This window comes from Pleurodeles waltl, chromosome 3_1 (genome assembly GCF_031143425.1).
Source record: "Pleurodeles waltl isolate 20211129_DDA chromosome 3_1, aPleWal1.hap1.20221129, whole genome shotgun sequence".
NCBI lineage: Eukaryota > Metazoa > Chordata > Amphibia > Caudata > Salamandridae > Pleurodeles > Pleurodeles waltl.
This window is the reverse complement of record NC_090440.1, coordinates 1,790,285,653-1,790,304,444: the sequence shown is the minus strand read 5'-3', so window position 1 is coordinate 1,790,304,444 and position 18,792 is coordinate 1,790,285,653. Positions and strand designations below refer to the sequence as shown.

Sequence of the window (18,792 nt, the reverse complement as noted above, 5' to 3'; positions counted from 1 at the left end):
AAATGCAAAAACAACAGATGGACGGAATGCAGAGCAAATCAAACATTCACCCCCAGTCACAGATCTGGGTTTAATCCATCAGTTCAGGCTGGACTGTTCCCACAGGGAATAGGGACAAGACTGATTTGCATATGGCTGGGTCCAAACTGGGGTGCATGGTGAGCAAAATAATTGATGGATTAAACCCAGATCTGTGACTGGGGGTGAATGTTAGATTGGTTCCGCATTCCGTCCATCATTTGTGTTTGTTTGCTTTTGTTGCCATAAGTGCACCAGGGATGCCCGACGTGGGTCCCGGGCTCACTGTGCCACTGTATTCCAGCTAGCCTGGCTGATGAAGGGTAATAACCTGAAACCGGTCCTAGGATGCTTGTTTCTGGTCCAAGGAGGACTTGGCCTGGCAGTTGGGCTGGACTGTTCCCACGGGGAACAGGGTCAAGACTGATTTGCATATGGCTGGGTCCAAACTGGGGTGGCATGGTGAGCAAAAGAATTGATGGATTAAACCCAGATCTGTGACTGGGGGTGAATGTTTGATTGGTTCCACATTCAATCCATCATTTGTGTTTGTTTGCTGATGATTACTAACAGCATGATCTATGCAGTCTAACCACACCCGTGAAGGGTGTGGTCAAAAGTTCATCATATTCCACATTGAAGCATTCAAAATAAAAATGATGCAGAGTTAACACAGTCCCTAAAGGACATCACTTAGCTGTTCTCAGTTGAGTAATACCATCTTTCATCGCTAGAGGGTGCCTTTTCATATGACCATACACGTTATATCATCGGCTACACGCTGTAGCCATACAGTTTGAATCACATTTAGCATAAAATAATACCATTTTAACCATAGTCCCTAAAGGGCACCATCTCTGTAGAAACACCTGTAATTACAGCCTTTTACCCCGAGCGGGTTTTCATTATCATAACATCCATTGTTATCACCATTCAGGCCACAAGGACTGCAGCCATGATCTTCACCCCTAGAGGACACAGTTCCACCACCCCCAAAAAAAAGTTCCAGCTGGGACAGAGCTTGAAAACACATTGTAACCCTAGAGGGGTTATCCTTTCCAAGTCCCCTAAAACTGAGGACATTTGATAACTTCTTGGGTGGTGGCTGTGCTCCTCCTGCAGCCCCCCGCATGTGGTGATTCCATTGGTGGTGACCCTGCTGTCCTGGGGTCACCACCATGCCAAAACAAGTGTTTTTTTTTTTTCAAGACTTTGGGCCAGGCCAGCAGGGCATTATGGGGCGCTCCTCCAGGAGTGTGCATATTTGATTAGTGGCTCACCCACTGAGCCGGGGAGAGCCAAACTTCTTTTCCTTGATTCTCCTCTGTTTATTTTGTGACCTTGCGCTGGATTGTTAGGCCTTCTGGGAGGCCTCTTCTTTGGGGGTGTCTGGTCCTACCCAGACACCCCCTACATCAGATGAATTTCGGTTGGGGAGTGGCGCAGAGAGCCCACCCAGCCGCTCCCGCCAGCTCCCCGTGTGGCCAGCACACTCCAGTGCTGCCACTGGAGTTGGCACTCTGCAGCGGTCTGCCCGCTCCTGTGGGCAGGCTCCTCTGGTCCCGCTTGTGGTCTGCCTGCTCCTGCGGGCAGACCAGGTGGAGGCGACCACGCAGGGAAGGATCGCCGGTGCTCCCCTGCCTTTTCTTCTGCTGTCTGCCTGCTTCTGTGGGCAGATGTGATTCTGGCAGTGGCTTGCTGGGCAGCATGGGGGAGTGCAATGGCACCACCCCCTCCTTCTCTGGTCATCGGGTACCCCAGGATGGGGTCTGGGGCACCTCTCCCCATCTTCACGGTGGGCACGATCGTATCCCCTGACTTGGCTTTGTTTCTCCATCTTCACGGGTGTGATGGCTTCGTTGTGGGGCCCCAGGATGGGATCTAGGTCCCCTTTCTCCATCTTTGCAGGGGCACAACGGCGACCCCGACTTTGCTTCCTTGTGAGGCCATGGGATGGGTTCCAGGGCCCCTCCCCTCAACTTCGAGGGAGTGCGATGCCTGTGGCATAGGTAAGTCACCCTCTAGCAGGCCTTACAGCCCTAAGGCAGGGTGCACTATACCACAGATGAGGGCATAGTTGCATTAGCACTGTGCTCCTACAGTGTCTAAGCCAATTTTTAGGCATTGTACGTGCAGGGTAGCCATAAAGAGTATATGGTCTGGGAGTTTGTCAAACACAAATTCCACAGTTCCATAATGGCTACACTGAATACTGGGAAGTTTGGTATCAAACTTCTCAGCACAATAAATCCACACTAATGCAAGTGTGGGATTTATTGACAAATGCACACAGAGGGCATCTTAGAGATGCGCCCTGTATACCAGTCCAACTACTAGTGCTAGGCTGACCAGTTTCTGCCAGCCTGCCACATCCAGATGGGTTTCTGGCCACATGGGGTGAGTGTCTTTGTCACTCCGTGGCCAGGAACAAAGCCTGTACTGGGTGGAGGTGCTTCACACCTCCCCCTGCAGGAACTGTAACACCTGGGGGTGAGCCTCAAATGCTCAAGCCTGGTGTTACAGTGCCCCATGGCACTCCAGCTAGTCGAGATGCCTGCCCCCCAGACACAGCCCCCACTTTTGGCAGCAGGTCCGGAGGAGATAATGAGAAAAAAAGGAGGAGTAACCCTCTAGTCAGGACAGCCCCTAAGATGTCCTGAGCTGAGGTGACCTCTGCCTTAGGAAATCCTCTGTCTTGTTTTGGAGGATTCCCCCCAATAGGATTAAGGGATGTGCCCACCTCCCCAAAGGGAGGAGGCATAAAGAGGGTGTAGCCACCTCAAGGACAGTAGCCATTGGCTACTGCCCCCCAGACATAAACACCCACCTAAATTGAGTATTTAGGGGTGACCCTGAACCCAGGAAACCGGCTTCCTGATGACCTACGACAATAAGAAAGACTGCTAACCTGAAAGCCCAGCAGAGACGACGAAGACGACAACTGACTTGGCCCCAGCCCTACTGGCCTGTCTCCAGACTCAAAGAACCTGCACAGCAACGCATCTAGCGGGACCAGTGACCTCTGAGGACTCGGAGGACTGCCCTGCAACCAAAGGACCAAGAAACTCTTGTGGACAGCGGCTCTATCCAAGAAACAAAGAAACAACCATCTTTAAAGGGACTCCAGCTTCACTCCGGAAGTGTGAGTCCCCAACACTCTGGGTCCAGATGCTGCCAGCTCATGTCCAGAAGAACCAACACTGCAGAGTGGACTCCCAGGTGACTCCAACGACGTGGACACCCTGAGATGACCATCCTGCCCCCCCCACCCCACAGCGACGCCCGCAGAGAGAATCCAGTGGCTCCCCCTGACCGTGACTGCCCGGTAACAAAGAACTAGATGCCTGGAAGAAGGACTGCACCCGCAGCCCCGAGAGAAACCAACTACTGGTGCAAGAGTGACCAGCAGGCGGCCCTCATCCTTGCCCAGTCAGTGGCTGGCCCGAGAAGCCCCCCTGTACCCTGCCTGCATCGCCAGACTGAACCCCAGGTCTCTCCATTGATTTCTACCTAAAATCCGACACCCACTTTGCACACTGCACCCGACCGCCCCTGTGCCGCTGAGGGTGTATTTTGTGTGCCTGTTTGTGAAACACCCCCCAGTGCTCTACAAAACTTACCTGGTCTGCTCCCCGAGGACGCAGGTACTTACCTGCCAGCATACTGGAACCGGAGCACCCCTTGTCTCCATAAGCGCCTAAGTTATTTGGGCCCTTCTTTGACCTCTGCACCTGACCGGCCCTGTGTTGCTGGTGCTGGGTGTTTGGCGTTGCATTGAACCCCCAACGGTGGGCTGCCTATGCCCCAGAGACTGAACTTGTAAGTGCTTTACTTATCTGAAAAACTAAGCAATACTTACCTCCCCCCAGGAACTGTTGATTTTTGCAGTGTGCACTTTTAAACTAGCTTATTGCCATTTTTGCCAAAACTGTGTACATTACTGTCTTAATTCAAAGTTCCATATTTACCTATGCCAAGTACCTTACAATTTAGGTACTTACTTGAATTCTGAATTTTGTGGTTCTAAAATAAATTAAGAAAATAATATTTTTCTATATAAAAACCTATTGGCCTGGAGTTAAGTCTTTGTGTGTGTGTTCTCATTTATTGCCTGTGTGTGTACAACAAATGCTTAACACTACCCTCTGATAAGCCTACTGCTCGAGCACACTACCCCAAAATAGAGCATTAGTATTATCTAATTTTGCCACTATCAACCTCTAAGGGGAACCCTTGGACTCTGTGCACACTATAAGATAGTATATACGAAGCCAACTTCCTACAATACCTATACATGTTTCTTGTTAATGCTTATTTGAGTAATGAGATTGACAGGCACTAGTTATCAAAGTAGATTACCCGTATTAGATGCTCAAACTCCAAGGTAAAGTCAAATATTGCATTGGAATACAAATGAATGGTTTCAATCAGCTTGTATATATTTGTAAATGGTTGCATAGTATTGAGCAGTGTGTGTGTAATAAATATACTTTTGCTTCGTCAAAAGAAAAAGCAAAGACTGCACAATCATTTATTGAGTGTTTTTCTTGTGTGCTTGTGAATGGTTATTTGTAACTTGCACCACTTCCATTGAATAAGCCTTGGACTGCTCTACAACCCTACCATATGAGGGTCAAGCCCTAGAATTGGGTGTTTGGTTCACAGTGGTCATTGAGTGCGGACCTAATACTTGTGCAGGCCACACAACTAATGACCTACCCAACTGGAACATAGGCCCTTTTTTTTTACTGTGGCAGTCTTTTGACCGCCAGGGTAAATGTGGCGGTCCCAACACCAACAGGCTGGGAGTAAAGACAGCCACATTATAAGTGTGGCGGGTTGGCCTCTGCTAACCCGCCACATCTCCACTCATACAGCCTTGGCGGTCAGAACCGCTGGGACAGCGATCATCAGTCCACAGAAGACCACCGGGGGTATTAGGAGCTGGGTTTCCACCATGGTTTCTGCTGCTGTAGCACCACCATGAAAACCATGGTGGAAAGGCTACCAGTGACAGGGAATTTCTTCCGTCACATTAGACAGCTCCCCAACCCTCCCCCCCAGCTAGCACTAGACCCCACCCCTAAACCCATTCATCCTCTCCCCCCTCTGCCACCCCAACCCCCATAGCCCCCCCTACCAGCCCACCCCGAATAAATGCACACATTCACCACAACATCCATACATGCACAAATTCACAAAAACATCCATACACGCATTCATGCACGCATTCACAACATCCATACATGCACACACAACTCCATTCATACACGCATTCATGCACACATACTTACACCCATTCAAATATGCATACTCACACGCATACACACTGACATGCAGACACGTATTCACTTCAACATACAGACATGCATACAACCAGGCACACACACATTCATGCACACACAACACCCACCACCCTCCCACCTCCCTCCCCTGTCAAACGATCACCTTACCTGCTCCAATGATAAGGTTGTCCGGCAGGGAACAGGAAGGGGCACTTCCACTGCCAGCAAGCACCCCGCCAGCAGGCCACTGCCTGGCCACATTATGGCCCATAATATGGTGGCTGGTGTCCTACTGGTGGGGCGGTGCAGGTGGTGGAACCGTCAGAGCGCCTCCGCCTGCCAGCACAACTACTGCTGGATTCCCGTCCAAAGTGTGGTGGAAATCCGGAAGAACCCGCAATATGGCGGGCGGGAGTCCACCAGCACTGGCGGCCTCCTGGCGCCGTGGCTTTCGCGGTCTTTCTGGAAGACCGCCAAAGTCATAATGAGGGCCATAGTTTTTTTCAAGCTCCACTAGAATACTGATGGCACAAGAAATCTTTTTTGACAGTTTAAACACAAGGGAGGAGCTGTCCTTTTAGATCTAGTCCCTGTGTTCAAAAGCCTGAATTTCGCTGTCTTGTGAAAACCAGCTGTAAACAGATACATGCTAACAATCCAAAGGTTTTTGTTTCTAAAAGCAAGTGGGGGTTAGAGAAAAAAGGAGACAAGAGCCACGAAAGTCTCAGAACTCATTGCAGGCTCAATGTGTGACACCTAGATCACTATTTTCATGTAAGTTGGTCACTCATTTCCTGGCAGTTACAAAAGTATATAAAGGCTTGGTGACCATCTTTGACATCACCCAAAAACTCCCTGGTTGTTAGACCTGACATCCTTTGTGTGGTCTTCACCCAAACATGTTGTCTTCACCGCTCCTGTTTTCTGAATTTCATTTTTGGTGGCATTAGGACTCTGCAATTTACCACTGCTAACGAGTGCTAAAGTGCTTGTGCCCTCTCCCTAAAAAAATCATACAATTGGCTTAGACCTGATTGCCATATTAAGTGCACTTATAAGTCCCTAATATGTGGTACCACATGTGCCCAGGACCTGTACATTAAATACAACTAATGGGCCTGCAGCACCTATTGGGCAATCCAGTTATAAGTAGCCATTTAAAACATGTCACAGACCTGCCATTGCAGCCTGTGGTGCAGTTTTAAAACTGATAATTCAACCTACTTGCCAAAATAAACCTTTTGCTAGTCCTAAAACATATTTTTTAATACATATAAGTCACCACTAAGGTAAGCCCTAGAGGCACATAGGAATGGTGCATTCCATTTAAAAAGTAGGACACGTGTTTTTAAGTTTTAAATGTCCTGCTAGTGAAAAGCACCTACATGATTTTTTCACTGCTGTAATGCCTATCAGTCCTACCGGATAACATTGGACTATCTTACTACATTTAATAAGTGCTAAGTTGTGATTAGGAGCAGGTAGAAATATCATGCTTGGAGTCAAATGAATTGTACATTAAAATCCTCTTTCATGGTAAATTTGGATTTTGAGTTACAGTTTTAAAAATGCCACTTTTAGAAAGATGACATTTTCCTATCCTAACCATTTGGTGCCTGCTGCCATGGCCCTGGATCATATGACTGTGAATAGCTTAGCTGCTGGGTTTTGTGTATTCCTCCCAGACAGTGAGACAAAAGGGGGCTAAGAGATGGGCCATCCTGTCAGAATGGTTGGGCCATCCTGTTAGCTGTTTCCTGTTTCACTTACATTTCAAAAAGCTACCTCCAGCACACACAAAGGAGCTGGACACTAGCCTTTGGTCACCCTAGACCTCTGGGAGCCTTGGAGAGGAAGGAAAAAACTTTCCAGAAACAGATGTGGGTGTAGCCTAGAAGATTCCCCCACTCTGGCACCAGGTATAAATATTGGGCCTTCAGAACAACTCTTCAGTACACTCCTGGACCTGTGGAAGACTTCAGAAGGACTGCCTGTATCCCCAGAGGATCCCCAGAAGACTGCCCTGCTGCTTTAGGTCTGCCTTGTTTGCCAGAGGACTGCTATGGTGCTAAAAGAGGACTGCCCAACTGCTTGAGGCCTGCCGCTCCCCAGAGGACTGCCCTACTGCTAGAGGCCTGCCTTGATGCTTGAATTCAGGACTACCAGAGTGACACCAAGGGTTAGTTCCCTGGCCATCCGTGCAAGCATCAGGGACCTAACACGCTCAAGAGACCTTGAACACTGCACCTGGCCTCTGTTAGAGTGAGCCCTAAACCACCCAAGAGGTACACCCCAGGGCCTGGACACTTGGAAGTGGTGTTAGACGTACTGCTCCTATCTAACCCTAAAAGGTGAAAATTTCCATCGAAAAGGGCCAGAAGAATCGACAGAAGAACAGGGCCTACCTGCCAACCAATCTGCCCAAGATATATCACTGGTCGGCCTGATATTGTTGTGGCTCCCACTACTTTCTTCTCCCCAGCAGCAAATCCTGTTCAGCTGAACCTACAAGCAACAGTGTCCAGCCTCGCCAAGCCCCCTTTGGCTATGGTTTGAAGCTTCATCCTGCTGGAGGTTTTTGACTTCCCAAACATTGTCTAAGTCAGAAGGTAAAAATCTTCATTGGGCTCAATGACAACAAGCTCCCCATCAATGGTGACAATCTCCTTGGTTCGAAGTCCAGCTTCTCCTGCTTGGAGCCTTTCCCCGCCATCATCAGTGGCTTCACTGAGACCATTCCAGCGCTTCCCATCAATGACGACTCCTGCTTGGACACAGCCTTCTACCTTCCCTTTTGAACGCTCTCCTGGAGTTTACTTCGAACTTTCTTCTAAGTCCGAATGTAAGCTGAGACTGGGCTCAATCCATGTTGTGTATCTAACCTGTGCTCCATGGCGGCCAGCTTTAAGTCTTGACTTTGCCACAATGTTGCACGATCAGACACTTGTGGTTGGCACTTTGATCTTTTTAGGAACTAGATTTCACAAACACATTTAAAAAAAAATCATAACTTCATCTCTACTGCTTGGATTTAATTTGTTTTGGTGCCATTTTATTTATAACGGACTTCTCTATTTTTCTTAATTAGATTTTTCTTGTGTTGTGTTCCCATTTTATCACAGCTTGTGTGCTGCAAAAATACTTTATTCATTGCATTTAAGTTAAGCGTATTTGCGTTTGTGCCAAGCTACAGGATGGTTAAGCACAGGTTAATTTAGTGACATTTGTTGTTCACCCTGATGCGTACTATGGATATTGCTTTAGTAGGTTCTCATCCTCCACCCAATCAATAACCCAGTTTCCTACAGTGGCCTTCATCCAAGTCTGCAACCATATTAGACTACACGGCTGTGTCTCTCCCCTTGCTAGCTTGTGTGAGCAAGTTTACAATTAAAACCACTCTCCACAGTGACCACTCATATCAACATATAGAACTGGACTTGAACGCCCCACATTTTCTCCCATTTGTTGCGGAACTAGGAACCATTGCGTCCATCCACTTAAACCATCTGACTTTGTCAGAGTCCTCATTACCACGGCTGTGTGAAAATATAAAAACCTTGTTTCAATCAGCAATGCTTCTGGATTCACCAGTTGTGAAAGTGTGGGCCGCCTTTTTACTTTCATTATCCTCGCTCAGCGTAGCCAAGCATCAAACACCAACACAAAATCGGATTGTGTCGTCAAGTTTATCAGTGAAAATTCTAAAACTAAGAAAAGAACTGAGGCATGAGCTCAGTGTAATTAAAGATAGACCTTTCATAGAATCTTCATGTGTCAAAATAAAGGCTCTTCGAAAACACTATAAAAATCAGGTATGGTGTGAGAGTATCAAGAGGGAGGACAACTTCTGGCTCAAATTACTCTATAACTGAAGAAGGGCCAACTCTAGGGCCTTTTGGGTAACAGTCAATGGCATCGACTGGCAGTCTGGAGCAATTAACTGCTCATCAATTCCTGAGAATAAATGGGCGGACTACCTGGTCAACATCTTATTCAAACCAGTTTCACCTGAAGCTAATTTACATCTGAAGGAGCCTGTAGGTCCCAAGGACTTTTGTCAGATTGATGATAGATTCAGCTCCATGGTAGTCTCCCAAGTAATTGGGAGGGGGCTTAGTGACGGGGCACCCGGCCCCAACGGCCTTCCACAAGCAATATTTAAGGCCAATCCAGAGTAATGGTCAACTACACTGGTAATTCTTTACACCGAAGTTGAGCGTAATACAACCATCCCAGATAGTTGGAGAGGATCTATCATCAATCCGATATTCAAGGGGGGGTGACTGATTGCTTTAATTGACAGCGAGGACAAATATTTTGCCACCCTAATCTTGGACAACCTGCTCAATTGGTCTAATTCAAACAACCTTGTTCCCCTGAATCAAACTGGCTTCCGGAAGGGTTACAGCACAATGATCAATATTCTAGCGCTAAGTGACATTGTCAACAAAGCAAAACACCTAAAGAAAAAGTTACATTTATGCTTTGTGGACTTCAAAAGTGCCTTTGATCGGGTGGACAGAGCAATTCTTTGGTGCAAATTGCGAAGCTGGGGCCTGCAAGAACGGCTTCTCCGGAGCACTGAAATGCTATACGATAATACCTGGGTGCAGATCAAGGAAGCAGATGGCTCGAAAATTTCAAGGAGGATTCCGACGAATAAAGTTTAAAACAAGGATGCGTTTTGGCGCTGCATATCTTTAACCTTTTCATGGCAGATCTTTCCCCAAAGCTAGATGCAGCCAACTCACAGTCTCCAAGGATGGGGAACCTGCCTATATCACACCTTTCATATGCTGATGACATTGTTTTATTGAGTCACACAAAAATAGGGCTACAGTGGCTAGTTATCACTCTGGGTGATTTTACAACGTCAAACAAATTAAAAATCAACACTATGAAGACAAAAACCATGTCTATAGGATGCTCTTTCAACTCTGTAAACAAAATTAAGTTGGGAGGCATTAGCCTAGAAGTTGCTAAAAATATCTGGGTTTTACAATAGACAAGGATGCTAACTTTGTGCCACAAAAGCAGTGTGTTGCACAGAAATGTAAAGCCCTGTTGTTTGCCTTCTGCGCCCTAGCCAAAAGGTTAAAAGGGCCTTCGTATAAACCTTTACTATCCGTCATGTCGGCCAAATTCCTTCCAGGTGTTACATATGGAAGTGCAGCATTATACGGGAAAGATGCTTTGCTCCTGGATCGGCAACAAATACAAATCTACAAACAAGTTTCTGATGTTAGATGTTATCTGTACAATAAATCAGTAGCGGCTGGTATCCCAAAAAGTGGTGGGGCAGTGTATGGGTAAAAAAAATAAAAGTACTTACCTGCCACACACCTCCTCAGTGCTCCTTTGCTGCCAGTGCACAGGCTGCCAGACTCCCCTACGCCAATTCACACGTTTCTCTCATGCTGGGTAACAGTATTACCCAGCATGAGAGACGTGCAGCGATTGGTCTGAGCAGGCTGGTTTTGTGCTCCAGGGGCACTGGAAGCCTTACCTGCTGTTCTCTACCCGGCAACTCAGCTCGGGTTGGAGAGATCTCAGTGTGCATGTTGGTTTAGCTGCCCTAAGACGCCCGGCGAAACCAACATGCCCACTGACAGCAGTGCCCACCACTCCTTCTTTAGTACTGTCATCGTTGTGGTGCCGCCCTTAACACTTGTCTCGTGAAGAAAAATAAAATGATAATAAAATAGTTTTATCATCATTTTATTTATCATGTTTGCATGCTGGCAGGGGGCAACGCTCCTCCGCCATAACAGAGGAGCCACCTCTGCAAATAATACTCCTTCATTATTAATTCATGTTTTGTGGTAAGATTTCACCATCACAACAAATTATTTGTGAAAATACCAGTAAGAACAGAGCTGTGAAAAAACATAATTAATAGCTCATTTTAGCGTAACATTGCACTTCTTTGAGTTCGTACAGAGCGAGGGAACCAAGCGTTTGGGAGGCAGGGCACTGAGTCACATTTGTAACAAAGCACCTTATCCACCAAAATCTAAATCAGGCCCTATGTTTCGAAGGAAATCTGATTGCTGATTTCCTTATAACGTCTATCAAAAATCAAAATGAGGCAAATTTTAAGGTTATAGTTTGACCTGGTGCAAATCCTACCCGCTATGTTTTCCAGTTCGTTATTTGACAACTAATTGAATGAAGTTGTTCGCTGCAAAAAGGGGACATTTGGAAATAAAATATTCTTGCAATGAATGGAAAACGAGTTACTAAAAGAACAATAACACTAACTTCAGGAGGTAAAATCGAAACTTTCACTTTAAAAAAAACTTACAATCCTGATATTTAAAATATTAACTGGCCTTGCCTAACGTCTTTGATGTGCTGATAGTTCATATTATCCTTCTGCACTGCCACAAGTCCCAGTCAATAGAGGGGAGCGCATGCGCCTGTTCTTCAGTTAAGTGCACATGCTTACTCCGTGCTCTGTAAGTCAAATGCTGTCAGTTTTTCTTTCTTGGGAAGGTTTGTGTCCACATTTCTTTCATACACAGCCTTCTATAGCCATAGGCATATAGAGAAATAAAATACACCAGAGTAATGTCTTCCAGAAAACATATTTTTTGTTGAATGCTATCAATAATAAATATTGAATCAACGACTGGAAAAGGACTGCCTTTGCACCACAAAGGTCACACCTTTGAATTACAAATAAATGTTTCAGCTTGTTCCCTTCAAAAACAATTTATGGCTGTGTTTATCTGTGAATTACAAAAACAGCCCTTTCAGTCCATTAGCTTCTTAATTTAAAATCAATATGTTCTTATGTTCAGAGCTTCCAATAACCTTCACAACTGTTGCTATCATGGCTCTTTAAATTGTTCTGATCGCACATCAGCTAATGTGTTCCGTGAATTGTTTCAGCTCGGCCTTCGGGAGGGCGGGATTGAACTGCAGCGGTGAAATGAGGAGTGGTGATGAACAGGACATTAGCACACAATGTACTTTACCTCACAAACTTTTTCCAGCATGGGCATCCACGATGTAGCTAAGTGGCAGTTCTGGAGGACGACCCAGCTGCCTTCCTTGATTGCATTTTCGGTCATCTTCAAGGCAATAGGTCCTTGACCTTGACCCAGAGACAGCGAACTAAGCTTGGCACCTCCGAATCCCTGAACCAAAAGGAACCAGAGAGGGTTAAAATGGCATAAAAGGACTCAGAGGACGCACATTTTTACATACCAATGCATTCATTTAAAAACAATACTTGCTAAGGGAGAACATGCTAATTAGATCTCAAATGCGAGTCATACACAGACCCTAATTTATATGCACGGAGCTACTTTAGAATTCCATTGTCAGCTAAACACAATTTAAAATAAATCAATCAATCAAACATACAGAGCGCGACAAATCAGCCGTGGATGGTTCATTGAGTCATATCTATGCTGTAGAAAAGACAGATTCCTCATCAATACATGCACATGACACATCACCTTGGCAAATCTATATCGATGGACTCCATCCTAGATTCAGAGCAAACGTGTTCTAGATATGAACATTACCCCAAGTAACTTGTGAAAAGTGACTCTTTTCTACTAAGAATTTGCACCCCCCCAGTGTCTCAGAGTGCCTGTATGTTGGAGTGATATCTCTCGGCAGAGGAATGGAGGGACGCTCATTTGTATATATATCATCTCATGGAATGCAATGCACCTTTTTTTCTTCTAAGAATCACTTAAAATCTGGAAATGAGCTGCGCATCAATTTATCAACCAAAGTCAACAGTGATTCTTGTAATATACTTTCCACACCTGCTTTCTGCACAAATCCTTGTCGGTACAATTATATCTGCTTACTTCATATTCTCAATGTCCAGAAAAATTACCCAGGGTTAAAATTCAAAGGCCAGGGCATTTGCATAGTGTACAGCTGCCATGCTTACTCTCCCCCATACTAAGTGAAGCGCCTTTTCCTATTTCATACTTTTTGACTGGAGATTATATCAAACTCTTGACGTTTCATGCATACAATGCATCTCAATATATGCCTCTGTTACCATAAAAAGAAGACAGTTCAACACAGAAGACTTTACTGTCAATGCCCAAGATACACAAGACGTAGTAGGCACCTCATATTATAATGGAAGCACAACAAGGCCAGAGGACCAAAGGTGCACAGAACTAGTAAGCAGGCCAGCCAGTAACAGGGCATCATTGCCTGTACAAAAAAATACCCACGTAGGAAGAAGAGGCTGGACAAAAGCAAATGGGTCTCTCGTGTGGTCAAGGGATATAAGAAGCATTGCCAGAGTTGGGACACATACCTTTAGCAACACCAATAGTAAACACCAACACCTAATAGCACTCGTTGTCTGCTTGAGTCATCTGTGCATCCAGCTAACCAAAAAATACATACCAATACTGGAGAACACTACTGGATCACCAAGATTGTTGATCAATCACTCAACAGAAGAATGAAGAGGTAGATGGATTTTTTTAGGCAATGCCAGTATGGCCCTCATACAAGTGACTCAGAAAGCAGTGACAACATTTTTCCACCAAATATGCAAAACTCTATGGAAAGGCGACCCAATAATGATGAATTGTCTTTATCTGGGACATGATGAGTTAATGGCTGAAGAAGGGATCAACTGTAAACAAAATGTCCCCATTCAGTTTTGCAAACTGTGGTTCCCGAGATGATCTCCAAAGCTACCACACAAAGTTCTGAGCTAGAAGATTAAAGGCCTTATTTAGAGTTTGGTGGACAGTTTTGCAAACTGTGGTTCTCGAGATGGTCTCCAAGGCTACCACACAAAGTTCTGGGCTAGAAGATTAAAGACCTTATTTAGAGCTTGGTGGACAGTGTACTGTGGCACAAAAGTGATGGATGTCCAGTCCGCTGCATTACAAGTACATTATAGTCTCTAGCACTTGTAATAAGGAGGGCAGCGTATCTGTCACGTCTTGACAAAGTATCCCATCTGCCAAACTGTAAAAAAGGCCTAGGTTTGGAGCAAAACTGAATTGCTACCTTCTAGATAGAGTCAATATAAAATCAATATGATGCAAAGGAATTTGACCCAGTACAAAACTAAGGGGGTCATTCTGACCCTGGCGGTCGGCGGTGAAGCGGCGGTAAGACCGCCAACAGGCTGGCGGTCTTTTTTCATATATTCTGACCATAGCGGTTACCGCCATGGTCAGCCGCCGCTTCACCGTTCCGACCGCCACGGCGGTAACGACCGCCGGGCTGGAGACCTGGGTCTCCAGCCCGGCGGTCGTCACATACCGCCGGCGGTATTCCAACCCGCCTGACCCCGGCTTACCGCCATGGATTTCATGCGGTTGGGGACCGCCATGCAATCCATGGCGGTAAGCACTATCAGTGCCAGGGAATCCCTTCCCTGGCACTGATAGGGTCTCCCCCACCCCCAACCCGACTCCCTCCCCTACCCCCCCACCACCCCTGCCACCCCCAAAAGGTTGCAGGACCTCCATCCCCCACCCGATCCCCAACATATACACACACATACAGGCACGCATTCATGCACATACACACACCCCCCGCATTCATGCACGCATTCATGCACATACACACCCCCCCGCATTCATGCACGCATTCATGCACATACACACACCCCCTCGCATTCATGCACGCATTCACACGCCCCCTCAATATACACACACGCACACCCCATGCACGCACCCAACTCACAACACCCCCCGACCCCCCTTCCCTAGCGGACGATCACCTTACCTGTTCCTGGTGATCCTCCGGGAGGGAACGGGCAGCTCCGCCGACACCGCCACGCCAACAGAACACCGCCACAGCGAATCACAGGTCGTGATTCGCTGGGCGGTGTTCTGTTGGCGTGGCGGTGGAGGTGGAGCTACCTCCACTTCCCCGCCTGCCGCCAGTATGGCTGTTGGCGGCTCTTCGTCCGGAAACGGGCGGAGCGCTGCCAACAGTCAGAATGGCCCATGCGGAAGACCGCCAGCACTGGCGGTCTTCCGTACTGCGGTCCCTCGGCGGTCTATTGAAAAGACCGCCGAGGTCGGAATGACCCCCTAAGTGTTATTTGTTGCTCAATTCCTCATGTTAAATGAAGTAAAAACATTTCCTCAGTGCAAAAAGGGGGACATTTAGAAATAAAATATTGTTACAAGGATTGGAGAACTATTCACAAAGTACAATATCACTGTAACCTCCGGAGGGGAAAACTAAAAATGTTCCCTTTAAGTAACTTGCAATCCTGGAACTGAAAATATAACTACCTAGCCTTAGCTTGTTCAAGTGCAGACATTGATCGTACCAAATGACCCTTCTGTAGTACAACTCTGATTTCATATCCCAGAAGAACAAGTTACTTAACTTCGGTAAAGCATTATCTGGTAGAGAGACTATCTAGCTGCAGATAACTTACTTTTGATTTTCCTAGGCATTAGGCTGGATATGAAAACTTTTGCTGAGCAATACTCCTTGTGCGTGCCATCAGGTGACTCCATTCGGCTCTGTGTGGCGTCATTGGCGCCAGAAGTGACACTGTGGTCACCTATATAGGCACCATCCAAGCTTGGGGGGGCAGGGACAGTTACTTTAATCACAACTTTCCACACCAAAAGCACTGAACCAAGACAACAACTGGCACATGTGTGTCTAAACTAGCACCCTGAAAAAAGGATCACCCTAACCCTAGTAAACAAGTCTGCAGAGGGGGAAGGCATGGGTGGATATAAGGAATCTGCAGCTAGATAGAGTCTCTATCAGATAACGCGTTACCGAAAGTAAGTAACTTCTAGCTGCAGATTCCTCACCTTTGATTAGATACCCAAGCCATATCCTCCTAGCGGTAGGCTACAGACAAATGTTTTCAGACTAGAAAGTCCTGCAGGACCGAATGGGTAAAATGCCCGTGTCTGAGGACCCGACTGTCCAGGCAGTAGTGTTTGGCAAACGTGTGCAAATAAGCCCACGTTGCTGCTTGGCTCTCCACTGGGACTGGGACTCCATGTACTAATGCTGTGGTTGCAGCTTTTCCTCTGGTGGAATGGGCCTGTAAGCCCTTGGGAGGCTGCTTCTTAGCTAGGGCATAGGAGATCTTAATACAGAGAACCACCCTGTGTGAAATGGTTCATTTCTGTACTGCCTACCCCTTTTTTGCTCCCACATTATCCACAAAAAGTTGGTCATCCACCCAGAACTCCTTTGTGCAGTCAAGGTAGAACGGCAATGCTATTTTTGGGTCCAGCCGGTGGAGTCGCTCGTCTTGGTGGGCAAGGTGACAGTTTGACCCAGATGGAATGGGGTCACCACCTTAGGAAGGAAAGAAGCATGGGTGCACAGCACTACCTTGTCTGGGAATACTGTGAGATGTGGCTGCTTAGATGTTAGGGCCTGTATCTCACTCACCCTCTGGGCAGATGTTATTGCCCCTAAGAAGGCTGTCTTGATGGTGATCAGTCAAAGGGGACAATTGTGCAGTGGCTCGAAAGCAGCACATGTAAGGTAAGTCAGAATTAGGTTAAGATCCCACTGAGGCATGATGAAGGGCGGAGGGGGAAACATATGCACAAGCCTTTAAAAGAAATTACAATTGGGGACTTGAAAAGAGAGGGTTCATCAGGCAGCTGCTAAAAGGTGGATACAGCAAAGAAATAGGCCTTCAGAGTGCCCAGAGCGGAACCCTGTTTGGCAGGCCAAAGAATGAAAAGAAGAGTATCGGATAGACTAGCAGAGAGAGGATTGATAGATTTCTCTGTACAATATCTTACAAATGTTTGCCAAAGGCAGGCGTATACCATTTTTGTGAGGAACACCTGGCTGCCAAGATAATGTTACAGAGTTTGAGAGGATGGTCAAAAGCTGTCAACTGTCGCCGCTCATGCTCCACGCAAAAAGGCGCAGAGTTGACAGGTTCTGGTGGAGAACCCTCCCCTGCTGCAGAGACAGAAGATCCTCTTGAAGGGGCAGCCTGATCGGTGGACCGATGCTCATTTTCAGAAGCTCTGGATACCAGACTCTCTGTGCCCAGTCCAGAGCCACAAGGATTACCTGGGCCAGGTCATTCTTGATATTCTTGAGAACTCTGGGCAGGAGTTGTATGGGCAGAAAGGCGTACTGGAGGCCTGAGCTCCACTTGCGACAAAACGCATCGATGAGCAATTGCCATTTTGGAAACTCCAATGCCCAGTACTGCTGACATTGTGAGTTCTCTTTGGAGGCAAGCATTTCTAACCAAGGCTCTCCCATTGCTGAAAGAGTCTTTGTGCCACCTCTGAATGGAGACACTACCCATGATCCGCTAGGCATCGACAGCTGAGTTTGTCCACCCTGGTGTTCAGAGAACCTGCCAGGTGTTGAACCACCAGGGTTATGCCCTGCTGTTCTAGCTATGTCCAGAGACATATTGCAGTACCACATGGCGGTAGTGTTGTCTGTGAACACCCGCACTAACTTCGCCTTGACAGATGGAAGACATGCCTTCAATGCTAGTTGGATTGCACTGAGCTCCATCATGTTTATGTGGAGACTGGATTCTGATGGAGACCAGAGTCCTCTGATCTTCACCTCTCCCAGATGGCCACCCCATCCAAGGAGTGATGCATCAGTCACTACTGTGAGATCTGCTGCAGAAGGGAGAGGAGTCTGCCTCTGACACAATCGCAGTTCGGAACCCACCACTGCAGGTCTTTCGCAGTTCCCTCCGAGATCTGGACCATGTCAGAGAGATTTCCCTGATGCTATGCCCCCTGGGACTTCAGGTCCTACTGCAGAGCCCACATATGCCATCTGGTATGTTATTTCAGCAGGATGCAAGAGGCCATGAGGCCCAGCAGGCTCAAAGTAATTCTGACTGAAATCAAGGACAGAGGCTAAAACATCGGTATGATAACTTGAATATCCTGGCCTCAATGCTCGGGAGGATAAACCCAAAACTGCACTGTGGCCAGAGCAGCTCCTATGAAGTAGAGATTCTGAGAGGGAGTCAGGTGTGACTTCGGCATGTTTATGGTGAACCCCTGCAAATGCAGGAGGTTCGCCATAGTCTGGAGGTGGAAGACGACAGCCTGGGGCAAGCCCCCCTTCAACAGCCAGTCATTGAGGTAGAGGAAGACTGAAACCTCTAACCTGGGCAGATGAACTGTGACCACTGCCATTACCTTGGTGAATACACAAGGGGTGCTGGTAAGGCCAAGTGGCAGCACGATGAACTGAAAGTGGTTGTGGCCTACCTTGAACCGCAGGTAACGCCTGTGGACGGGCAGGATGGGGATATGAAAATACACATTCTGCAAGTACAGTGTACCAACCAGTCTTCTAGGTCTAGGACAGACCAGACCTGAACCAACGTAAGCATCTTGAACTTCTCCTTCTTGAGGAAGAGATTTACGGTCCGTAGGTCTAGAATAGGACGAAGACCCTTGTTCTTTTTGGGTGTCAGAAAGTAGCAGGAATAACAACAATAAAATGGAAGAGTTGAAACAACGCCTTTCAGATTGTGAGGACAGAG

General features: G+C 46.9%; 1 protein-coding gene across 2 annotated transcripts in view; it reads right to left on the bottom strand.

The window, feature by feature from the left end:
• DNAH7 (dynein axonemal heavy chain 7) overlaps positions 1-18,792 on the bottom strand; it is a 1,158,398-nt gene that overhangs the window by 237,593 nt on the left and 902,013 nt on the right. For both annotated transcript variants that reach the window (XM_069225862.1, XM_069225863.1), the window contains one exon: positions 12,287-12,448. In XM_069225862.1, coding sequence (XP_069081963.1) covers positions 12,287-12,448 — 162 coding nt within the window. The remainder of the gene's footprint in view (positions 1-12,286; positions 12,449-18,792) is intronic.